The 26,765-nt window shown below is 43.7% G+C and overlaps 1 protein-coding gene across 4 annotated transcripts in view; it reads right to left on the reverse strand.

Annotated features, from left to right (window-relative positions):
- The window catches only part of VSTM5 (V-set and transmembrane domain containing 5), a 77,998-nt gene extending 51,726 nt beyond the window's left edge, over positions 1-26,272 (reverse strand). Inside the window, exons 1-2 of one of the 4 annotated variants that reach the window (XM_073613003.1) lie at positions 25,828-26,272; positions 13,318-13,485 (exon numbers count right to left, since the gene is read on the reverse strand). In XM_073613003.1, the coding sequence (XP_073469104.1) occupies positions 13,318-13,485; positions 25,828-25,909 (250 nt within the window). In that variant the 5' untranslated portion in view covers positions 25,910-26,272. The remainder of the gene's footprint in view (positions 1-13,317; positions 13,486-25,827) is intronic. The other 3 variants (XM_073613001.1, XM_073613002.1, XM_073613005.1) reach the window with 3 other exon arrangements.
- Positions 26,273-26,765: the final 493 nt, after the last annotated feature.

Raw genomic sequence — 26,765 nt, forward strand, 5'->3', positions numbered from 1 at the left:
AACTATACAATCTGATTGTACAATCCCTGTTATGGTGGCCATATACAGCGGGTAAAATAAGTATTGAATAAGTATTGAACACGTCACCATTTTTTAGGTAAATATATTTCTAAAGGTGCTATTGACATGAAATTTTCACCACAAGTTGGTAACAACCCCAGAAAAATGGTGACACGTTCAATACTTATTTTTTATAAAATCGTTACTTGATTCAATTGAAGTGGTCAAATCTGCAAACAATTGAATAGCCATAACTTCCCTTTCGATAAATTTGGACTCAAATTCAATCGGATTCAGTCAAACTGAGTCATTCGGCCAGTGCAGAATATTATCAATTGTTTTGCATCAAACGACAGCACTGAAACGTTTTGTTTGTGAACACGATCGTATTTTGATCGATCAGATTATGAGACTACATGGTGTGAACAGAGATGCAACTGACAGTTTACGGTTGTAAGTTACGATGGTAGCTTAACTAACGCCTTCTATTAAAAGTCTAAAAGAGATTATACAATCAGATTGTCTAGTGTATAGCCAAGTTTAGGCCCCTTTCACATAGGCAGATGGGGGAGAGGGGGGTAAGTCATGAAAACAGTTTTACCACCCCTGGCCACCTACCTAAACAATATAGCTGGAGGGGGCTGTTAATGTGTTGTGGCTGTGATGCTTTGTGTGGTGGCTGCAGCAAATTTACCACAGCATGTCAAGATTACAAGTGGCACCATCTGACTCAAGTCAATAGGGCTGTGATGGAACCGTGAGCCGCCAAGCACTTGGCTTGCCATCGTGGTGCATTGGTCCCCTTAAATATTGCTGTTTGCTCCTGAACGCCCGACAGTGGTTGCTTAGCTGCACTCTGAAAAGTGATCTGCTTTTGATTGCTTAGTGTGTGTAATGCATTGTATTGTGTTTTTTTCCTCTTTTTTTTTTTTACTTTATTGAAGTGTCACAAAATGACAACTCTATGTACTGCAGTGCATTGCAACATGCTTTGGTGTGGTGGGATACATTGCAACGTGCTGTGGTGTGATGGGATACATTGCAACGTGCTGTGATGTGGTGGGATACAATAAAAAGGGGTGTGGTGTGGTGTGGTGGGATACAATACAACGTGCTGTGGTGTGGTGGGATACAATACAACGTGCTGTGGTGTGGTGGGATACAATACTATGTGCTGTGGTGTGCTGGGATACAATACAACGCGCTGTGGTGTTATGGGATACAATACAACATGTTGTGGTGTGGTGGGATACAAAACAACGTGCTGTGGTGTGGTGGGATACAATACAACCTGCTGTGGTGTGATGAGATACATTGCAATGTGCTGTGGTGTGGTGGGATACATTGCAACATGCAGTGGTGGGGTGGGATACAATGCAACATGATGTAGTGTTGTGGGATACATTGCAAAGTGCTGTAGTGTGGTGGGGTACATTGCAACGTGCTGTGGTGTGGTGGGATACAATACAACGCGCTGTGGTGTTATGGGATACAATACAACATGTTGTGGTGTGGTGGGATACAAAACAACGTGCTGTGGTGTGGTGGGATACAATACAACCTGCTGTGGTGTGATGAGATACATTGCAATGTGCTGTGGTGTGGTGGGATACATTGCAACATGCAGTGGTGGGGTGGGATACAATGCAACATGATGTAGTGTTGTGGGATACATTGCAAAGTGCTGTAGTGTGGTGGGGTACATTGCAACGTGCTGTGGTGTGGTGGGATACAATACAACGTGCTGTGGTGGGATACAATACAACGTGCTGTGGTGTGGTGGGATACAATACAACCTGCTGTGGTGTGATGAGATACATTGCAATGTGCTATGGTGTGGTAGGATACATTGCAACATGCTGTGGTGTGGTGGGATACATTGCAACATTTTGTGGTGGGGTGGGATACAATGCAACATGATGTAGTGTTGTGGGATACATTGCAAAGTGCTGTAGTGTGGTGGGATACAATACAATGTGCTGTGGTGTGATACATTGCAACGTGCTGTGGTGTGGTGTGATACATTGCAATGTGATGTGGTGTTGTGGGATACATTGCAATGTGATGTGGTGTTGTGGCATACATTGCAACATGCTGTGGTGGGATAAAATAGAACGTGCTGTGGTGGGATACAATACAACGTGCTGTGGTGGGATACAATACAACGTGCTGTGGTGGGATACAATACAATGTGCTGTGGTGAGATACAATACAACGTGCTGTGGTGGGATACAATACAACGTGCTGTGGTGGGATACAATACAACGTGCTGTGGTGAGATACAATACAACGTGCTGTGGTGGGATACAATACAACGTGCTGTGGTGGGATACAATACAACGTGCTGTGGTGGGATACAATACAACGTGCTGTGGTGGGATAAAATAGAACGTGCTGTGGTGGGATACAATACAACGTGCTGTGGTGGGATACAATACAACGTGCTGTGGTGGGATACAATACAACGTGCTGTGGTGAGATACAATACAACGTGCTGTGGTGGGATACAATACAACGTGCTGTGGTGGGATACAATACAACGTGCTGTGGTGGGATACAATACAACGTGCTGTGGTGGGATACAATACAACGTGCTGTGGTGGGATACAATACAACGTGCTGTAGTGTGCTGGGAACATTGCAATGTGATGTGGTGTTGTGGGATACAATATAACATGCTGTGGTGTGGTGGGATACATTGCAACATGCTGTGGTGTGGTTTCAACATGCTGTGGTGTGGTGGGATACATTGCAATGTGTTGTGGTGGGATACATTGTGCCACATAGAAATGCACACTTGCTGAATTTCTATGCAACGCACTGCAGGATTATGGTGTGAACTGGGCACATAGATAGCAATTGCTTGTGCTGAGCCTGTATTGACCTATGAGGAGCCATGCAGTGCACTGGACATAGTGTGAACGGGCCCTAACACTTGCTGGCTCCACCCTTAAACACAATTACCTACATGGGAAATCCAGACTCACACATAATAGCTGTTGCTCGCTGGCTTGCAGTCTCTCAGCCAATATGTACTAAGTGGGATGGAAGGTGTAATCACACACATAGCAGAAGTTACCTGCCTGCCCCGTGTTCTCCGGTGAGACGATCACCCTGAACCTTGTACTGTACATATACCGGATAACCACATCTAACCACATCTAACCACATCTTAAATAAGGGCATTAGCCAATGTATCCCATTGGGTAATAAATTTAAAAGAGCGAACAAAAGTCCTGGATGGCTTAACTCCAATGTAAAAATGCATATAAAAGCAAAGGAGAAGGCCTTCAAAAAATACAAGGTTGAGGGATCATCCTCAGCATTCAGACTATAAAGAATGCAACAGGATATGTAAAGGTGCAATTAGGACAGCTAAGATAGAACATGAAAGACACATAGCGGAGGAGAGCAAAAAAAATCCCAAGAAATTCTTTAAGTATGTAAACAGTAAAAAAGGGAGGACAGACCATATTGGCCCCATAAAGAATGAGGAAGGACATCTGGTTACAAAGGATGGGGAGATGGCGAAGGTATTGAATTTATTCTTCTCCTCAGTCTTCACGAGTGAATCGGGGGGCTTCAGTAACCAAAACTGCAGTGTTTATCCTCATGACACAACACAGGAAGCACCTCCATGGTTAACAGAGGACGGAATTAAAATTAGACTTGAGAAACTTAACATTAATAAATCACCGGGACCAGATGGCTTGCATCCGAGGGTACTTAGGGAACTCAGTCAAGTGATTGCCAGACCGTTGTTCCTAATTTTTACAGATAGTCTACTGACTGGAATGGTACCAGCTGATTGGAGAAAAGCCAATGTAGCACCTATATTTAAAAAGGGCCCAAAATACATCCCTGGGAATTACAGACCAGTTAGCCTAACATCGATAGTATGTAAACTCTTGGAGGGGATGATAAGGGACTATATACAGGATTTTAGTAATACGAACAATATCATTAGCAGTAATCAGCATGGATTCATGAAGAATCGTTCTTGCCAAACCAATCTATTAACCTTCTATGAGGAGGTGAGTTGCCATCTAGATAAAGGAAGGCCTGTAGACGTGGTGTATCTGGATTTTGCAAAAGCATTTGACACAGTTCCCCATAAACGTTTACTGTACAAAATAAGGTCTGTTGGCATGGACCATAGGGTGAGTACATGGATTGAAAACTGGCTACAAGGGCGAGTTCAGAGGGTGGTGATAAATGGGGAGTACTCAGAATGGTCAGGGGTGGGTAGTGGGGTGCCCCAGGGTTCTGTGCTGGGACCAATCCTATTTAATTTGTTCATAAACGATCTGGAGGATGGGATAAACAGTTCAATCTCTGTATTTGCAGACGATACTAAGCTAAGCAGGGCAATAACTTCTCCGCAGGACGTGGAAACCTTGCAAAAAGACCTGAACAAATTAATGGGGTGGGCGACTACATGGCAAATGAGGTTCAATGTAGAAAAATGTAAAATAATGCATTTGGGTGGCAAAAATATGAATGCAATCTATACACTGGGGGGAGAACCTCTGGGGGAATCTAGGATGGAAAAGGACCTGGGGGTCCTAGTGGATGATAGGCTCAGCAATGGCAGGCAATGCCAAGCTGCTGCTAACAAAGCAAACAGAATATTGGCATGCATTAAAAGGGGGATCAACTCCAGAGATAAAACGATAATTCTCCCGCTCTACAAGACTCTGGTCCGGCCGCACCTAGAGTATGCGGTCCAGTTCTGGGCACCAGTCCTCAGGAAGGATGTACTGGAAATGGAGCGAGTACAAAGAAGGGCAACAAAGCTAATAAAGGGTCTGGAGGATCTTAGTTATGAGGAAAGGTTGCGAGCACTGAACTTATTCTCTCTGGAGAAGAGACGCTTGAGAGGGGATATGATTTCAATTTACAAATACCGGACTGGTGACCCCTCAATAGGGATAAAACTTTTTCGCAGAAGAGAGTTTACCAAGACTCGTGGCCACTCATTAAATTAGAAGAAAAGAGGTTTAATCTTAAACTACGTAGAGGGTTCTTTACTGTAAGAGCGGCAAGGATGTGGAATTCCCTTCCACAGGCGGTGGTCTCAGCGGGGAGCATTGATAGCTTCAAGAAACTATTAGATGAGCACCTGAATGACCACAACATACAGGGATATACAATGCAATACTGACACATAATCACACACATAGGTTGGACTTGATGGACTTGTGTCTTTTTTCAACCTCACCTACTATGTAACTATGTAACTATGTAACATCTATTCTACAAGACTTCCTCTTTTCTCGCCCCTTCCATTTATACCAGTAATGACATATTAAAGGGAAACTTTGGGCATTTTAATTTGATGCTTTTAAAAAAAAAACTATTTTATACCTGTTTTTGTTTTTACTATTTTTATATATAATCTTTCTTATACAAATCAACATTAAAAACAGAGGGGGATCCAATAGCACAAATGAGAGAGCCAGAACAATAGCCTCTTTCTTTTTCAGTCCATCGCTAATTGAAACAGATCTGCGCAAAGCAAGGAGAGAGTGAGCATGAGCCATTCCCTTATTTTTTTTCATCTTTGTGTATAATCTGAGCTTCAGCTATATGGCTCTATAAAAAGTAGAAGGGGCAAAGCCCAACCCTTGAAAAACAACCCCACACCATAATCCCCCTCCACCAAATGATCTGGACCAGTGCACAAAGCAAGGTCCATAAAGACATGGATGAGCAAGTTTGGGGTGGAGGAACTTGACTGGCCTGCACAGAGTCCTGACCTCAACCTGACCTCAACCTGATAGAACACCTTTGGGATGAATTAGAGCGCAGATTGCGAGCCAGGCCAGCTTGTCCACCTTAGTGCCTGACCTCACAAATGCGCTTCTGGAAGAATGGTCAGACATTCCCATAGACACACTCCTAAACCTTGTGGACAGTCTTCCCAGAAGAGTTGAAGCTGTTATAGCTGCAAATTTTGGCCTGATAACATGCACACAAGTTGACCCAAAGGGGTTTGAATGGCTATTAAAGGTAACCATCCTCACCTGTGATCTGTTTGCTTGTAATTAGTGTGTGTATAAAAGGTCAGTGGGTTTCTGGACTCCTGATAGACCCTTGCATCTTTCATCCAGTGCTGCAATTATGTTTCTGGATTCTGAGTCATGGGTAAAGCAAAAGAATTGTCAAAGGATCTGCAGGAAAAGGTAGTTGAACTGTATAAAACGGGAAAGGGATATAAAAAGATATCCAAGAAATTGAAAATGCCAATCAGCAGTGTTCAAACTCTAATCAAGAAGTGGAAAATAAGGGGTTCTGTTGAAAACAAACCATGGTCAGGTAGACCAACTAAAATTTCAGCCATAACTGCCAGAAAAATTGTTCGGGATGCAAAGAAAAACCCACAAATAACTTCAGGTGAAATACAGGACTCTCTGAAAACGTGGTGTGGCTGTTTCAAGATGCACAATAAGAAGGCACTTGAAGAAAGATGGGCTGCATGGTCGAGTAGCCAGTAGAATGCCACAAAGTATCCTGCTTACAATACGCCAAACAGCACAGAGACAAGCCTCACACCTTCTGGCACGAAGTCATTAGCTTTTTGGCCACAACTATAAATGCTTAATTTGGAGAGGAGTCAACAAGGCCTATGATGAAAGGTACATCATTCCTACTGTGAAACACGGATTTGGATCGCTGATTTTTGGGGATGTGTGAGCTACAAAGGCACAGGAAATTTGGTCAAAATGGATGGCAAGATGAATGCAGTATGTTATCAGAAAATACTGGAGGAACATTTGCATTCATCAGCCAGGAAGCTGTGCATGGGACGTACTTGGACATTCCAACAAGACAATAAACCAAAACACAAGGCCGAGTCGACCTGTCATTTGGTACAGCAGAATAAAGTGAAGGTTCTGGAGTGGCCATCTCAGTCTCCTGACCTCAATATCATCGAGCCACTCTGAGGAGATCTCAATAATGCAGTTCATACAAGACAGCCCAAGAATTTACAGGAACTGGAGGCTTTTGCCAAGAGGAATGGGCAGCTTTACCATCTGAGAAGATAAAGAGCCTCATCCACAAATACCACAAAAGACTTCAAGCCGTCATTGATGTTAAAGGGGGCAATACACGGTATTAAGAACTGGGGTATGTAAACTTTTGATCAGGGTCATTTGGGTAGTTTCTGTTGTCATTATGATTTAAAAAGAGTGATTATAGTTGATTGATAATAAATGGCTTCAGCCAAACACTAACCATGAGTGAAAGAAAAGTTTTTGTGTTATCATTCATATTCTTTGAAAAATGGCCAAGAAATCATAAATTCTGGCAGGATATGTAAACTTATGAGCACAACTGTATATATATTATATCAAATATTAAATTTATTCTGCCCAATTAAATGAATAAACGTCCAAATGCTTGATGCGCCTAAATGCTGCTTAGGCGTGTTTTTGAAGCTGCTTTTCTACTGCCAGGAGAAAAGCATTTACAAAAGCCCCAGTTTGCATGAAGCCTGAACATCCACAATTAGGAGAGTGCAAATTCAAACCCTCTCATATGTCATCACAGATGACTGCAACTGTTGTTAGATCTAGAAAGCACTTAAAGACAACCTAACTGGGTGCCATTTCATTTACTAAAGCACTGTGTATTGATCATTTTATTGGACTGGTTACTAATAACAGAGCCATCATGTCCAATTCGATAGCCAAAAAATATAGAACAATTGGACTTTAAAGGTACCAAAACACAGTAATATATTCACAAATATATATTTAAAATGTACGGGTACTATTTATATACCTTAAAAAAATATATTAGGTAGGATGTAATCCCATTACACACAATACTTCTCTTTGAATTTTGTACCCCCTGCTTGGCACATATATCTGCAACCTACCTACTTATTTAGGAGTACAAAAGTCTTCACATTTCAAAGCCGTAATCTGCAGAGGGCTGAGACCACTTTTCAAAGCGTTTACCAGATGTAGATCTGCTTCCTCAGGAGATAAATTGGAAGTGAGAGATAATTTGATCTTGAAAAATTATCTTTCTCCTCCTAGTTATCTCCTGAGGAAGCAGATTTCTATCTGAGAAACACATTGAGAAGCGGTTTCACCCCTCTGCAGATTACGGCTTGGAAATGTGAAGACTAATAGTACTCTTAAATCAATAAGTTGTTTGTGGATATATGATCCGAGCAGGGGGTGTTTTTTTGGGGCGCTAGGAGGTTACTGTGCGAAGAATGCAAAAATAAGTATTGTGTAATGGCTTTAAATCAATTTTATATGTTTTTCTAGTTCAAAGATTTTATTGAGTTTTACATATGCCATCACAGTGTATCACAGAGATGCGACAGGGAGATGGTAACAACACAAAGTCAGATTCAGTAGAGGCAAAGTTGGGAGAAACTAGCAGCGGCTAGCTGGCACCCCCCAGCCATAACTCTGGGTTCAAGATGGGGACACAGTGCCTTGAAGTAGAGGTACTGGTCATGGAAAGAGTGAAAGAAGAAGAGACAATGAAGAAGGGAGAGGGGATCTGGAGTGTCCCATGACTGTGGCCAGAGGGTTCTAATGCAAAATACGAAAAAAGGATAGTGTCAAGGTTCTAATAAAGACTTATCAAAGGGGGTAAATACTTATTGATCCAGGGTTGCCAAATTCTCATGTACTTCTGCACCTTATCCTACCTAGAGGGTGGCCTCTAACTTGGCATGGATCATCGCCTAGGTCACTCTATTTTTAGTGGCTGTCGTACACAATGCCCGTGACGTCCATGATCTGGTGAAGGTTTGTTTTGCAGCAGTTGATGCATAAAAGAAGAGGTCAGATTGGTTCCTGGTCAGCTCTGATGGTGCCATATTCAGTAAGACTGTCTATGAAGCTGGTTATATAGATTTGTCAAACAGCTGTGAAAGAAGTAAGAAGATTTCACCCCAAAAAGATTTCACTTGAGGGCAGATCCACCAGGTGTGAAGATATGTGCCGGGTTCTCCACAACACTGAAAGCAGGTTGATGAGTAGCCCAGAATATATTTAGCTATTCTACCACTTTATAAGATGTTTCAAGGGTGGAAATTTTAAGAGACACCTTATGAGTTGCCTGCTAGATGTCTGCCCAGTCACTGGGTGTAAGGTCTAAGGTTAAAGTGGTTGCAAACCTCAGACATGAAATATGAACAAAGCATATCCCTCTATAGTGTGTACTCAATTAAGAGCACTAAGTGTTATTTCTGTCTCCTGCTTCGTTCCTCTGCCATCTGCATGAATCACTTCTGAAAATGTTTCTAACACCAAGAGGAAAAGGGTGACAGAGGAGAGATCTCTTCCTGTGTGCTGTGTGGAGGAAGGTGTTTCCCTTCCCTCCAAACAGCTCTCAGAGCTCTCCTCACTGAGCTTTTCAGAGTGTAATTTCAGCTCTCTGACCCTTTTTATCTGACAGCTCAGACAAGCTCTATAAATTCTGGACTTTGAACAGCTGTAGAGAAGATAGACTGCAGATAAACAAGTGCAACTTATGTAGGAGGATTTGTTTCATCTCTGTGTATCTCCTGAGGCCAGTCACTTCACTAGGTATATATAAGGGTTTACAGCTATTTTAAGTCAGTTGCCCATTTAGAGACATGGGGGGAGGTGGCATTGGAGTAGTTAGTAAGATGTGGGTGGTAATGACTCCCTTGGTGTGTGGATCTGAAATGCACAGGCGCTCTTAGGTGGGCATTACATTGAGGAGTATGCCTGGTGAAATTTTCATGGGATAGAAGTGTTTGGTTTGAAGGTATCTGAAAAACTCAGAGCTGAGAAGTTAATATTGTTCCTGCAGGTTAGAGAAAGATTTAAAGCCTGTGGAGGAGACTAAGCGATGTTGGCGTGTTACCCAACGATGTGTCCAATCTAATATGTTTTTAAGGTACATCAATAAAAACCTGTACATTTCAATATATTGCGTATATTACTATATTTTGGTACCTTTAAAGATGAACTTAACGCAATTTTTTTTCCCCATTTTGAATAACGTGAACTAGGGTTATAAACCCTGTCCCATTGGAGAGATCTCCCTTCACTTCCTGGCTCCTAGCCAAAACAGGAAGCGAGAGGAAATCCCTCCAAAGAGAGGGAATCCTGGTTGTCACCAGAACTAGTGTCCCCATTGGAAGATTTACCCTACGTTCCTGTTCTGGTAACATTGCAAAATTTGTGATTTTCTTTCACTTTCACTCTCAGCGGTATTGCTAAAGAGGACAAATAGAGAGGGTGAGTAATGCCGCGTACACACGGTCGGACTTTCCGGCATACTTGGTCCGGCGGACCAGAGTGTGCCGGACAATCCGCCCGTGTGTGGGCGGCGGCGGACTTTTCCGGCGGACTTCTTCCCAAAAGCCCGCCGGACCTAGATTTTAAACATGTTTTAAATCTTTCCGTCGGACTCAGTTTCGGGCGGAAAGTCCGCTCGTGTGTGTGCTGGTCCGACGGAAAGCCCGCTCGTGTGTAGGCTGGTCCGACAGACCAAATGCGACACGAGGGGATGGTATTGCATCTCGCGCTCGCTGCAATAGGAAAAACAAATCTTCCTATTGCGGCGAGCGCGGGGCATACCAGGCCCTTAGGTCTGGTATGGATTATAAAGGGGAACCCCGCTACGCCGAAAAAACGGCGTGGGGTCCCCCTAAAATCCATACCAGACCCCGATCCGAGCACGCAGCCTGGCCGGTCAGGAAAGGGGGTGGGGACGAGCGAACCGTACCAGGCCGCATGCCCTCAACATGGGGGGTGGGTGCTTTGGGGGAGGGGGGCGCCCTGCGCCCCCCCCCCCAAAGCACCTTGTCCCCATGTTGATGAGGACAAGGGCCTCTTCCCGACAACCCTGGCCGTTGGTTGTCAGGGTCTGCGGGCGGGGGCTTATCGGAATCTGGGAGCCCCCTTTAATAAGGGGGCCCCCAGATCCCGGCCCCCCACCCTATGTAAATGAGTATGGGGTACATGGTACCCCTACCCATTTACCTAGGAAAAAAGTGTAAGTAATAAAACACACTACACAGGTTTTTAAAATATTTTATTAAACAGCTCCGGGGGGGGGATCTTCCTCCGGCTTCGGGGGTCTTCTTCCGGCTTCGGGGGTCCCTCCGCTTCATCTTCTCCCGGCGTCCGGTTGGTTCTTCTCCGCTCTCCGGCCTCTTCTCCCGGTGTCGCAGGTCTTCGGCCGGCCCCTCCGCTCTCTTCATGTAGCTCTATTGCGAGCGGAGGTCCGGACTTCTGGACTTCTGGGCTTCTTGGCTTCTTGGCTTCTCTTCTCTTCCCCCAGATGTTGACACGACGCTCTCTCCGGCTGGACTGGTCTCTGAGGGCTGCGTTGTGACTTATATAGGCGGAGACCCCGCCCCCATATGATGTCACAGTCCTTGGGCATGCTGGGACTGTGACGTTTTAGGGGGCGGCGTCGACCACGCCCCCTAAAACGTCACAGTCCCAGCATGCCCAAGGACTGTGACATCATATGGGGGCGGGGTCTCCGCCTATATAAGTCACAACGCAGCCCTCAGAGACCAGTCCAGCCGGAGAGAGCGTCGTGTCAACATCTGGGGGAAGAGAAGAGAAGCCAAGAAGCCCAGAAGTCCGGACCTCCGCTCGCAATAGAGCTACATGAAGAGAGCGGAGGGGCCGGCCGAAGACCTGCGACACCGGGAGAAGAGGCCGGAGAGCGGAGAAGAACCAACCGGACGCCGGGAGAAGATGAAGCGGAGGGACCCCCGAAGCCGGAAGAAGACCCCCGAAGCCGGAGGAAGATCCCCCCCCCGGAGCTGTTTAATAAAATATTTTAAAAACCTGTGTAGTGTGTTTTATTACTTACACTTTTTTCCTAGGTAAATGGGTAGGGGTACCATGTACCCCATACTCATTTACATAGGGTGGGGGGCCGGGATCTGGGGGCCCCCTTATTAAAGGGGGCTCCCAGATTCCGATAAGCCCCCGCCCGCAGACCCCGACAACCAACGGCCAGGGTTGTCGGGAAGAGGCCCTTGTCCTCATCAACATGGGGACAAGGTGCTTTGGGGGGGGCGCAGGGCGCCCCCCTCCCCCAAAGCACCCACCCCCCATGTTGAGGGCATGCGGCCTGGTACGGTTCAGGAGGGGGGGGGCGCTCGCTCGTCCCCACCCCCTTTCCTGACCGGCCAGGCTGCGTGCTCGGATCGGGGTCTGGTATGGATTTTAGGGGGGACCCCATGCCGTTTTTTCGGCGTAGGGGTTCCCCTTTATAATCCATACCAGACCTAAGGGCCTGGTATGCCCCGCGACGGGGCTCGCAAGGTGTCAATCTAGCCGATAAAAGCGGCAAGATTGACATCCTTTTCTAGTCCCGTCGCACCTGAGTCACGTTCAAAATGAACGGACTTGTCCGTGTGTGGGCAAGTCCGTTCATTCTGAAAGTCCGCCGGAACTCCGGCGAAAGTCCGTCGGAAAGACGGGCGGACTTAGCCCGCCGGAAAATCCCGGCGTGTGTGGGCAAGTCCGTTCGTTTTAAAGTCCGGCGCACCTGGCGGACAAAGTCCGTCGGAAAGTGTGCCGGACCAAGTAGGATAGAAAGTCCGCTCGTGTGTACGCGGCATAAGGAGAGTGAATAGAGAGGGTGAATAGAGAGGCCCAGACAGTGGTAAAAAGTGTAATTTCCATTACAGTCACTGTGCCATTGTAAATCCTTGTCTTCTGGTGGGGATCCCTTTCTAGGAGACTGTAAACTAACCCTCATAGGATTCTGACATACAAACCCAAGCCCTGGTGAAGGGGTTACTTTGGCCCCCCGAAATGCATTGGATATTGTTTGTCTACCTATTGTCACTACATTGTCAAGAATAAAGCTATATGGACTGCGTGAACTCTCTCTCCAGCATCTGCTGCATCATTTCTCTAGACCAGTGTTGCCAACCCCCCGAAGTAATATTTACTGACAGGATGCCAAAATTTACAAATGGCACTTTTTACTGGCAGAAATCATGACATTTACTGACAGAGACGCATTTTTTTACTGACACTGCATACAAGTACCTAAAATGACCGTTTTCAGTGCTAAACAGTGTAAATATCAACATTTAAACTATAAACATGTAGCTAGTGCTATTGGCAATGTGTTTAAGTTAAACAAAAGTAAAAAAACATATTTTTTCATTTACATAAAGGTCAGGCTATTATAACCCAGCCAGCACAGAGCTCCCCCATATATCAGAGTCTATCAGAGACCATCTTCCGCTGAGTGAATACACTAAGGTAAGGGGGGAACCTTTATATCAGTGCTCCCTTACATCTCTTAGAATGGTCTGGTGGCACTGTCACTGACCTCCTCTCAGGTGCACCTTGCAGGGCTCAGTCAGGCGGCTCCAGCTTGGCGACTCTGGTTTTATCCTAACGTCTCCTCTCCAGTGTCCACACATGTCTGACTCCTCCCGTGACCCCCATCCCGGTGGCGCTCCCACTCTTGACTCCTCTCCAAACTCCCCCTCAGCGACTGCAGACATGATAAAAGACAAGAAATGGTCAGAGGCTGCGGACATTGTACAGGAGTTAGTCAGAGGCTGCAGACATTGAACAGGAGGAGGTCAGTGACTGCGGACATTGTACAGGAGGTGGTCAGGGGCTGTGGACATTGTATGGGAGGTGGTCAGAGGATGCAGACATTCTACAGAAGTTGGTCAGGGGCTGGGAACAATGTATGGGAGGTGGTCAGGTGCTGCGGACAATGTATGGGAGGTGGCCAGGGGCTGCAGACTTTGTACGGGAGATGGTCAGAGTCTGCGGACATTGTACAGGAAATAGTCAGAGGCTGCGGACATTGTACAGAGGTGGTCACAGGCTGTGGACATTGTACAGAAGGTGGTCAGGGGCTGCGAACATTGTACAGGAGGTGGTCAGGGGCTGCGGACATTGTACAGAAGGTGGTAGGGGCTGCAGACATTGTACGGAGGTGGACAGAGGCTGCGGATATTGTACAGGAGGTGGTCAGGGGCTGCGGACATTGTACAGGAGGTGGTCAGGGGCTGTGAACATTGTGCGGGAGGTGGTCAGAGGCTGCGGACATTGTACAGGAGGTGGTCAGGGGCTGTGGACATTGTACGGGAGGTGGTCAGAGGCTGCGGACATTGTACAGGAGGTGGTCAGAGGCTGCGGACATTGTACAGGTGGTGGTCAGGGGCTGCGGACATTGTACAGGAGGTGGTCAGGGGCTGTGGACATTGTACAGGAGGTGGTCAGGGGCTGTGGACATTGTACAGGAGGTGGTCAGGGGCTGCGGACATTGTACAGGAGGTGGTCAGGGGCTGCGGACAGCCATATTTTTTACATGAAAAACCAGAAACATACCAAGGTAGAGGGTATGGTTCAAAGTACCATATAATAGAGCCACAGGGAAATCGTATCACAATAATGCAAAAAAACAATGATCAAACTATACAAGAGTTTATTATAGAAAAAATTACAAAATTAATATTGAAAAATGAAACAATACCTTCACCTTCCGCCATTAAAAGACAACGTTGTCTAAAAAGGCAATGCGTCTAGACACCATCCATGTATCCATATATATAGCATATAAATTCACTGCAATGAGCAAATAAACAATAGGGTTTAATGGCACCACCGAATGCCAGGCAGTCCTATAAACTAATATACAGAAAGCAGCAATGCTGCATGTTCCTATAACGGTGTCCACACCATGGAATCCTGAACGGTGATGCCAAAAGAATGCATAGAATGGTGACAGACGCACACGGACAGGACAGCAACGCGTTTTGCTGGGCAACCCCACCTTCGTCAGGACAGTCATATTTTTTACAGGCTGCCCATAAATTAATGGGCAACACTGCCCCACACGGTAGTGTCCTCCTGCCCCCCCTTTAGTGTCCTTCTCTGCCCCCCTTCATATCATGACCCGCCCACTGCAGTGTCCACTGCATATCACCCCCACCCAACAGTAATGTCCTATCTGCCCCCAGCCAGCAACCAAACTTCACATAGACTCCACTCGCACACAGTCTCTGTCAGACCCGCCCCCCTGGAGGCGGAGCACTGCCCACCAGGGATAGCTGAATGCAGGGTCAACGCAGGATCGGATTGGGAGTATTTCCAGAATTGCGCATGCGCAGTTTTGACCCCTCACAGCTATTTTTTACAGGCATTTTTCACCTGCTACTGGCTTTTACGCGCAGGAGGAAAAGTGCCCTGTTTTTATGGGCTGGCTGTAAAAATACGTACGGTTGGCAACACTGCTCTAGACCCCCTTCCTGATACTAACGATGGTGAGCCATGTCTTTGGAATGTGTTTCGGCTCTTTGTAGTCTCCATCAGGGGGACATATGACAGGGTGACACAGATAATGCAGGAACATAGACAGTTGTCACACTAGGACATGAAGGGCTTGAACAAGGACCATCATGATAGGATCACAGATTGTATTTACCCACTTAACAACGTCGCTGGATTTTCAGTGGTTATACCAAGATGATGACGACTGGCAGGACGACTGGCAGGACGATGGTTTTGTAAAAGCAATCCTAGCAGCTAACTAGTCACTGGATTGCATATATAAGCAGTGGGAGGGGAATCCCTCCCTCGCATGGCTTGCTCTGGCTCTTCCATCCCACCAGGATCGGCTTTGATTGGGTCTCCGCTATGGTAACCCGGAAGCGATGACCCGACATCACTTCCAGGTTTACCCGGATGTCAACGGTGCCAATTTTGAAAAACCAAAAGCATTCAAAAACACTGATCCTGGTGTTTTGAATGCTTTTAAGGGCAGAGGAGAAATTTGGGGTCTTATAGACACCAGATCTCTCCATAAGAAGTACCTGAGATGTTTACATTCCTTGTGACAGCAATAAAAGTGATTAAAAAAAAATAAATTAAAGCAACAGTGTAAAAATAAAAAAGGTAGAATAAATTACCAATTAAAAAAAATAAATGTAAAGTGCCTCGTCCCCCTGTGCTCACGCACACAGGCCAACGCATGCGTCGTTCCTACATGCACGCAAACATCGATCGTCCCACACATGTGAGGTATTGTCACGAACATCAGATCATGGGCAGCAATTCTAGCACTAGACCCCATGTGTAAATTTAAAGTGGCAACCTGTAAAGGCCTTTAAAGCATCGCCTATGGATAGTAAAATTTACGTCTTTTGTCGCCATTGCACAGGCATGTGCAATTTTAAAGCGGGACATGTTTGGTAACTGTTTACTCATCGTAAATTCATCTTTTAGATTTTACAAAAAAAATGGGTTAGTGCAGGGCTCAAAATTTCAAGTCTTGAGCTACTAGCCAGATCTTAAGGGTTACTCGCTACCAGTTGCCCCACCCAACCCCTACCCTGCAGCGCCCCTAAACACGCCCTTGTAAAGTATCTCATGAAATTAACTGTTAAATGTTTTATGCAGAATTAAGTTACAAAAATAAATATTATCAAAAGAGGCAAGTGGAATGGAAGCTTGAGGGCTGTATTTACCTATATATATATATACACTGTGTACTGGTTCCGCCAATTGGCTTCCAGGTTTCCCCTCTCTGTCCCAAGCCTAATCATGGGACAACAACTCAGCATAACTAGCTTTGTCCAATAAGCAGGAAGAGGATATAGGCAGCATTTTTGCTAAATCAGAAAATAAAGCAAGTACATGTAAAATAATAGCCGTCAGATTATCCCTAACCATACATGGGGCAGTAAAGACTAATGCTCCGTACACACGATCGGATTTTCCGATGGAAAATGTTTGATGGGAGCTTGTTGTCGGAAATTCCGACCGTGTGTAGGCTCCATCGGACATTTTCCATCGGAATTTCCGTCACACAAAATTTGAGATCTGGATCTCAAATTTTCCGTCAACAAAATCCGTTGACATAAATTCCGATCGTGTGTACACAATTCTGACGCACAAAGTTCCACGCAAGCTCGGAATCAAGCAGGAGAGCCGCACTGGCTATTGAAATTCATTTTTCTCGGCTTGTTGTAAGTGTTGTACGTCACCGCGTTCTTGGCGTTCGGAATTTCCGACAACATATGTGTGACCGTGTGTATGCAAGACAAGTTTGAGCCAACATCCATCGGAAAAAATCCATGGATTTTGTTGTCGGAATGTCTGATCGTGTGTACGGGGCATAAGAGTGAACAAAAAAATTTAAGAAATCCTGAATGCTCCCAAAGTGTGCCTGCCTCCACGACTGAGCCGAGCCAGAACACTCGCCCTCAACTTATTTCTACTCGCCAAATGCGAGCAGGCGAGTGGAAATTTTGAGGGATGGATTCTTGTATTGTGTTTTTTTTAATTGAAATTCAAAAAAAGTGTATTTTTCAAAAAAAATTGCAGCGCAATACCGTGCGATGTAAAAAAATTGCCACACCCACCAATTTATTCTCCAGGGCCTCTGCTTTAAAAAACATATAATGTTTGGGGGTTCTAACTAATTTTCTAGCAAAAAATACTGATTTTTACATGTAAACAAAAGTGTCAGAAAAAGGCCTGGCGCTGAAGTGGCTCAATCAAAGCTCCAGATTTAGACGATGGAAATCAAAGTTGTAAAAACAGATGGGTGTATGTTGTTGAATGGCTCACTATATAGTTCCATGCTCCTCAGGCTTTACCATGCATGAACCCAAATTTGTAGGCACATTCAATCTGCGTTAAAGCTGAACTCCAGCCTTTCCTACAGTCTTGCAAAAGTGAACAGGCTCCTCTCCTGTAGTGCGATTTCACTGCACATTGTGAGCTTCTCACAGAGTGCATTAGAAGCTGCAGCAAGATAGAAATCGCCTCATTTCCTGGCTGGAGGACAACTAGCATCATCCAACGTTTTCCTCCCCAACCTGACTATCCCTGGACTGCCCTTTTCATTCAATGGATTTCAGTTCTTCCAATCATGGTGGTTCAGCACTACATGTAGGTGTGACCTAGTAAAGTCTACATCAGTGTTTCTCAACTCCAGTCCTCAAGGCACCCCAACAGGTCATGTTTTCAGGATTTCCATTATTTTGCACAGGTGATTTGACCAGTTTCACGGCCTTGGTAATTACCATAGCCGGTTCATCTGAGGGAAATCCTGAAAACATGACCTGTTGGGGCGCCTTGAGGACTGGAGTTGAGAAACACTGGTCTACATGAACATGGAGCCTACCTAGGAGTATCCACCCCTCCATACTGATATCCACCTATGCTAAGGCATTTTAATATGTGCATAACTCCTCCCAACAACCAGTCCATAGCTTGCATCAGTGTTGAGGACTCTTGAGAACTCTTGAGAGAAGTACTGTGAGGTTTTCAGGAAGCTATGTACAGCCCCTTGCTGGCTCCTCCCACCAGCCATGATCTGCCTGCACAGTGCACTGCATAGAGAAGCACAGAGACCAAGTGATGACTTTACTGGGTCTAAAATAACGTATGTAAGGAAAATGTCATTAGTATATTAATGAGAGGGAGGGAGAAACCAAAGGAGGCATATTATAATCAGATTAAAATTCAGCTTTAACCCATGCTATTAATTGCTTTGCCCAGTGGCTCAACTAATGCAGGAGGGAAATCATCCCAAAGAAGTAGACAGAGGCACTAACTTCCCCCACACTAATCTAAAAGAAATTTTCTGGAATTTATATCTTATTCTAGATTACCAAAACAATATTGGTATTCGAATATAAATAAAGATAAACTAACATACTTTTATTATTATACAGGATTTATATTGCGCCAACAGTTTGCGCAGCACTTTACAGCATGAGGGCAGACAGTACAGTTACAATACAATTCATATAGTATAGTATATAGTAGTTACATATAGTAGGTGAGGTTGAAAAAAGACACATGTCCATCAAGTCCAACCTATGTGTGTGATTATGTGTCAGTATTACCTTACATATCCCTGTATGTTGCGGTCATTCAGGTGATTATCTAATAGTTTCTTGAAGCTATCAATGCTCCCCGCTGAGACCACCGCCTGTGGAAGGGAATTCCACATCCTTACCACTCTTACAGTAAAGAACCCTCTACGTAGTTTAAGGTTAAACCTCATTTCTTCTAATTGTAATGAGTGGCCACGAGTCTTATTAAACTCTCTTCTGCGAAAAAGTTTTATCCCTATTGTGGGGTCACCAGTACAGTATTTGTAAATAATTCAATACAGGAGGAATCAGAGGGTCCTGCTCATCAAAGTTTACAATCCAAGAGGGAGGGTCAAGTGATACAAAAGGTAATAACTGTGGGGAGGAGCTGATGGAGAAAATAAAAGTACAGTTGTTAGGCGGGGGGCAGAATAGGCTTCTCTGAAGAGAAGGGATTTCCGGGATTGTCTAAAAGCAATCAGAGTAGAATATTGTCAGACAGATTGAGGTAGGGAGTTCCAGAGGATGGGAGAGGCTTGGGGAAAGTCCTGGAGGTGAGCATGGGATAAGGTGACAAGAAGGCTAGAGAGCAGAAGGTCTTGGGAGGAACGTAGAGATCTCCTCACGAATTGTATCAATCTTATGTTTGAAGTGATTGGCGATCTCCTGGGCAGTGAGTGAGTTAGTGGGTGGAGGCAGTGGATGACGAAGTAGACAGTTGAAGGTAGAGAAGAGCTGATGGGGACCGGATGATAGGTTGTTAATGAAAGTGATAAAAAAGGGGCTGCTTGGCATGAAGGAGACAGGAATTGTATTTCTGGAGGGCAGATTTATATTGGTTGAAATCTTCCTGAGACTAAGTCTTACGCCACAGGCGCTCAAGAGCGCGGCTATGTTTTTTCAGACTTCTGGTGTCATCAGTTTGCCATAGTTGTAGGGGCCTGATTCTGTGTGTAGTGAGGGGGCCAGTGTATCCAGGGAGGATGACAGTGAGTTGTTTTAGACAGAAGTGTCTAAGTTGGGGCAGGACAGGGATGAAAGTTTGTCATAGAGGTGATCAGTAGTAGAGTAAAGAAGAGAAGGGTTGAAGTGGCGAAGGTTTCCACTGATAAATGTTAGGTAGTTGGAGAGAGAGGAGGTGGAAGAGAGGGAGAGAATGAAACTAATAGGGTAGTGATCAGAGAGAGTGAAAGGATTGTTGGAGAGGTTGCATGGAGTGCATAGGTGGGAGAAAACAAGGTCAAGGGTTTTACCATCAGAGTGAGTAGGAGCATGTATCCATTGCTTCAGGTCAAAGGAGCAGGTTAGACTGAGAAGTTTGGAAGTAGCAGGAGTGTTAGTATTAACAGGGATGTTAAAGTCACCTAGAATGATTTCAGAAGAGAGAAAGTAGGGTAGCCAGGCGGAAAAGTCATCAGGAAAGGCTGCTACTGGTCCAGGTGGCTGGAGAGAAAAGACGAATGCAATGTGCTTCAAATAAGGAGAGTGACAGAGAGGGAGGTGGGTGAAGTACCTGAAAGGTGCTATGCGGGACTAGAAGGATTCCCACTCCCCCTACCTTCTGTCCATTGGGTCTGGCGAAGTGAGTCCAGAGAGGGCCACCATGGGAGAGGGCAGCAGGAGAAACAGTGTTGGATTCATGAAGCCAGGTTTCAGTATTGGCGAGTAGATTAAATGAGTTAGCAATAAAGAGGTAGTGGAGAGAAGCGACAATCAGTGCTGCCAGAATGACATAGGCTGCTATTGCTGTTGGCTATATTCAGTACTTACAACACACCTGTCCATCATGGTCAATCAATAGACAAAAATAGATACATACAAATCTTTGCACTTGCAGAACCCTAAATCCTTAGTCTACCCAAAGGGAGGAAAGACCCCTGATACATCATACTGGCTCCTACCGGAAATGCTAGCTGACTGGTTGTCGGGCTGACCCACTAAAACTTTCTAAGTATACAGACATGTTTCTCTGACTGTTCTCTGACTTCACAAGTTCATCACTTGATCTAGGTCAACAACGTAAAAAGAATTGAAGACAGAGAATCAGCATGACAAAGAGACAGCTGGCATTTAAGATGATCAGCAATGGCAGTCTATGGACCTCTCTCACAAAAAGATTTGTTTTACCCAAATTTTTGCAAATGTCCAGCTTATGTATACACCCAATAAACACATGCATATTCAGATAATCCATTTATTTCAATTTGTTATGTTAATCATTTATTGGTGCATCATCCACATATTCCCCTAAGTGTTATGTGCTAGGCATTATCAAGGGAATGCAATCAAATGCGCTCCAAGCTATTCCCTGAATTCTTGCTGCTGAGGTTTGAGTCACCAGATATCTATATCTACCACTGTAGAACCACAAGTTCCAGCAGGCTGACCATTTTAATTCCATGAAAGTTCAAGAACAGCTGACACCCACTGCCTTCAGCCCCCACTGATAGAGTTGGCAGTTCCTTTACTCTGGGGAACTATAGGTTCCAGTAGGGCAGTATCTACAGTTGTAACATGTATGATTGAAGATCAACCTTTTTAGTATCAGCTTGCAGATGGTGTCAAGCCAATGTAGAACTACAAATCCCAGTGTGTCGGAGCTTATACTCTTTGACTGATTGATGCACTGCATGGTGGTTGATTCCATCGGCTGTCAGCTCCACCACATGTAAACTCTTTCCTGGTCTAGATTAGTATAAGCAGGTTAAGATTCCCATAGAAAGGTATGACCCATTGTCTGATCCAGGCTACTTTTTTTTTTTTTTTTAAAGTTTTGGATAGACTAGGGAATGGCTAAAACCTCTGCCAGGCTTTTATTACTGTCCGTGTACCATTTGTAGCAATTATCCCTCTTTTCCTTTCCCGATGACATCTCATTCTCTCCCATCACATTAGGGCAGGTTTACTAAAGGATTATATAGGATTTTGCTAAGCAAATGTTTGCTTAGATTAGATTAACTAAGGCGAAGCTATGTTCACTTTGAATACCCATTACCCAAAGATGTGAAAGGGAAACTGAAAAGCAAGTTTTGATGAACTGAACACAGCATCTCCTTATCCACAATGATCAACTACCATTCACTTTACAATATGAACCTTCTCTACTCGTTTAAACCCCAATGAATCTGATACCTAGGCTTTGTAAGTTTATACTTCTGATTGCCCTATAGTAGGTTCTATCAGAGAAATGTTGACATTAAGCCCTGATGAACGGGGATTTCTTGATCCTGTAATGAGTTGTCTGTTGTCTGTCTATTGCTGTTCTTCCTGTTGTCACATGGTCACCAATAATAAATGTTAATGGACTTTTGAGATGATTGGTTGGCGCTCTGATAATTTCTTTGTGATACCCTTTAAAGAAACCAGAGGATTTTGAGATCTCCTACTTTAAGCATCTCAGACCCCCAAAAAAATGCATATAATAAATATATTCAAACCATATAACACAATACTGATCAAAATATTTAATAAATATATTCAAACCATATAATACAACAATCATTAAAATATGTAATAAATTAATTCAAATATATTCAAAATAGGGCTGCGGAAATTAACAAATAATTCCTCGATTAATCGTAAATTTTTTTGATCGATCAAAATCCTTTTGATTGGTACTCACCTCTCCGCCGGCTTCTGGGTCTTCAGGGAGTTCCATCGGAGATTCGGTGACGTCACGGACATCGACGTCATCGGACTCCTACCCCTTCCCCAGTCATTGACGGTGCCCACACTGGACAATGGCAAAGTAATGGAATACAGCAGGCACCTGACTGATCCAATCATGGCCTGAAAGGCTTCGACCAAGTGGGCGTGTCCGCGAATTGCTGAGGTGTGGCTGCGAGTCGGTTTTGTGACTGACCGGACACACCCCATGCTGATGATACGTGACCCTTTGCTGGGAATAAACAAGCATTGGAAGGCATTATGAAGGTGAGTGTGTTGTCTGTACTGGACAATTGTCAATTGTGGAGGAGGAATCGTGGTGATTTAAAGTATATATACAGCTTGAGTCTGTATTTTAGTTTTAGATTAGGTCATGCAGAGAGAAAACACCTCTCGGTTTAGACTTTGCCAGTGTCCCAGTGTGGAGCTTTCATTTCACTTCCTGTCCCAGAGACACAACGGGAAGTGAAATGGCATTCCTATTTTAGATGGTTGTCAACAGGACTGGTATACCCATTGGAGGCATTACCCAGGTAGCAATCAATTGAGCTGCAAGTTTTAAAATGTCTTGTTAAAGTAGAGGTCTACCCTAAAAACAAATTTAACATTAAAAGACTCCTTAAAATTTTTTTAAAAAGATTTTTTAAAAGTGTTAAGTCATGGATTGTGGAAACTAACTAGTGTCGGGTGATTGTATATAGTGTATACCACATTTACCACTGACTAATGCAGAGTTGCAATGCAAGGAGATCAGCTAAAAGTAGTTGGATCTGTATGTGCGTTATAATTAATCAAAATTAGTCGATTAATCAATTTAAAGAAATCGATTAATCAAACACGAAAATTTTAATCAGTAACAACCCTAATTCAAAATGATATGCTTCTAATATATTTAAACATACATTTCTTCATGTATGAGATGTTTAAAGGTGGAGACCCAACAATACATTTTTTTAAAGGGTGCGTCACACATCAAGCATTTAGGAGTTATTGGTTAACTATTAGGACTCATATATTGTATTGCTTTAGATTGAATATCAGCAATGGTCTCCAGTGTTTTGCTATCTTAATAGCCTGTACAATTAGATTGTAATGTGTGGACAGCTTTAGAGATTTTGAGCTTTTCTCCAAAACGGGTAGTTTGCAATAAATGCCGTTGAGTACTATCATAATTATCATGATACTGTCATGGAACTGTCATAATAGTGTTATGGTTGTAAAGATACTGTCTAGGAACTGTCATGATTGCCACGATACTGTCAAGGAACTGTTATGATTGCCATGAAACTTATGGAACTGTCATGATTGTAACAATACCGTCAAGGAATTGTCATGATTGCCATGATACTGTCAAAGAACTGTCATGATACTGTCCTGGAACTATCATGATTGCCATAATACTGTCATGGAACTGTTATGATTGCCACAATACTGTCAAGGAACTGTCATAATTGCCATGATACTGTCATGGAACTGTCATGAATGGCAGGATACTATTGCCAAAATACTGTCGTGGAACTGTCATGATTGCCATGATACTGTTCTGGAACTGTCATGATTGCCATAATACTGTTCTGGAACTGTCATGATTGTCATAATATTGTCATGGAACTGTTATGATTGCCATGATACGGTTCTGGAACTGTCATGATTGCCATGATACTGTTCTGGAACTGTCATGATTGCCATAATACTGTCATGATTGCCAGGATACTGTCAAGGAATGGTCATGATTGCCACAATACTGTCAAGGTACTGTCATGATTGTCATGATACTGTCATAACGCTGTCATGATTGTAATGATACTGTAAGGTGGACCCCCTGGATTATATATATGGAACCTTAATGTGCAGCTTTGTATCTGTGAAATTGATTGAGGTAGTAAAGTGAAATAAGCCCCCTATTTGGATATGCCTCTCTTATTGTCCTTTTTTTTTTAAAGGGAGTCCAATAGAAAAAAATAATGATGATATTAGTATTTATATAAGATGAGGAGGAAAGATATATAAGAATGTATAGAAATACATATGACTAGTCTTTATACATGGCTATGTTTAAGGAAGAGGAAATATGGATACTGAAGGATTTTTGTGTTCTCCCCTTTTATCTTTTACTTCTTTTTCTGTTTTTGTACCTTTTTCTCTGTCAATGAAAATTTAATAAAAACAAATTGGGTAAAAATTATTGTAATGATACTGTCAAGGAACTGTCATGATTGTCTTAAAACTGTCATGATTGTCATGATATTGTCATAGAATTATTATAATACTGTCATGAACTATCATGATAGATACTGTCAAGGAACTGTCAGGAAACTGTCTTAATTGTCAAAATACTGTCATCGAACTGCCATGATTGTCATGATATTGTCATGAAATTATCATAATACTGTCATGGCTGTAATGATACTGTCCAGGATCTGTAATGATAGATACTGTCAAGGAACTGTAAGGAAACTGTCTTGATAGTCAAGCTACTGTCATGAACTGTCAGGAAGCTGTCTTGATTGTCAAAATACTGTCATGGAACTGTCATGATTGTCACGATATTGTCATGAAATTATCATAACACTGTCATGGTTGTAATGACACTGTCCAGGAACTATCATGATAGATACTGTCAGGAAATTGTCTTAATTGTCAGGATACTGTCATGGAACTGTCAGAAAACTGTCTTGATTGTCAAAATACTGTCATGGAACTGTCATGATTGTCATGATATTGACATGAAATTATCATAATACTGTCATGGTTGTATTGATACTGTCCAGGATCTGTAATGATAGATACTGTCAGGAAACTGTCCGGAAACTGTCTTGATTGTCAAGATACTGTCATGGAACTGTCAGGAAACTGTCTTGATTGTCAAAATACTGTCATGGAACTGTCATGATTGTCATGAAATTATCATATCAAATTATCATAATACTGTCATGGTTGTAATGATACTGTCCAGGAACTGTCATGATAGATACTGTCAAGGAACTGTCAGGAAACTGTCTTAATTGTCTTGACACTGTAACACTGCTGTCATGGTTGTCACAATACTGTCATGATTGTTGCAAGTGCACTAATACAGTTTCAATCACCTTAATCATTAAACATGGGAAGCCAAGATCACAATGAATGAATGGGGAAGAAATCCTAAACCAGATCCATTCAGATAAGGGACATTTCTAGGGAAAATATTCCTGGGGTTGTCCCCGTAACTGAAGACAAATCTGTTGCAAATGCTATACGAGCGATCGTTCGCCCCTTGTATAGAGGCACCTCTATAGGTGCCGACCTCCTCATTGTGCACACACAGGCAGAGAACATAGACTTACTGTGAGGGATCAGCTGTAGAAGGCATAGTATGAGAAGCAGCACTGTTGCTCTGGCTTGTCCCCAGTCTCTGATATTCTTCATGGGAGAGATAGTGACAGCTCATCCCAGGTTTCCTTGTGTCTGGAGCAGCAGCCAGGCATGTTGCTGTCAGTGTTCAGTATTCATCCTTCTCCATAGATGACGTCATTATAGTGGGGATCTCCAGACCTGGCAGCCCTCCAGTCACACAGCACCTGCACTGTGTGGTTACCTGTGCCTCCCGCCTCGTTATATATGGAGCTGCAGTCTGCTGTCACAGGCGCTCTGGTTTAACCAGTTTGCATAGGCACGTCCTTTAAAAGAAACACACAAGGCGAATGCAGCAGACTTGTTTACAGCACATGCTCAGATATTGATTTATGGATGTTTGCTGGCAGCAGTACAAAGACACCATCTACAAAGGGCTGAGGGAAGGCCGTTACACTTTAGGTTGTACTGACATGCACTGTTCTGCCTAATGGGAAATTAATGCTTATACAGTGCCTTGCAAAAGTATTCACCCCCCTTGGCATTTTTTGTGTTTTGTTGCCTCACAACCTGGAATTAACATGGATTGTTTGAGGATTTGCATCATTTAATTTACAGAACATACCCACAAACTTTGAAGATGTTTTTTTTTTTATTGTGAAGCAAACAACAAATAGGACAAAATAACAGAAAAAGTCAATGTGCATAACTATTCACCCCCCTAAAGTCAATACTTTGTAGAGCCACCTTTTGCGGCTATCACAGCTCTAAGTCGCTTTGGATAACTTTCTATGAGCTTGTCACATCTTACCACTGGGATTTTTGCCCATCCCTCCTGGCAAAACTGCCCCTGCTCCTTCAAGTTGAATGGTTTGCTCTTGTAAACAGCAATCTTTAAGTCTGACCACAGATTTTCTATTGGATTGAGGTC

The sequence above is a fragment of the Aquarana catesbeiana genome, linkage group LG02 (genome assembly GCF_042186555.1).
Source record: "Aquarana catesbeiana isolate 2022-GZ linkage group LG02, ASM4218655v1, whole genome shotgun sequence".
NCBI classification, from domain to species: domain Eukaryota; kingdom Metazoa; phylum Chordata; class Amphibia; order Anura; family Ranidae; genus Aquarana; species Aquarana catesbeiana.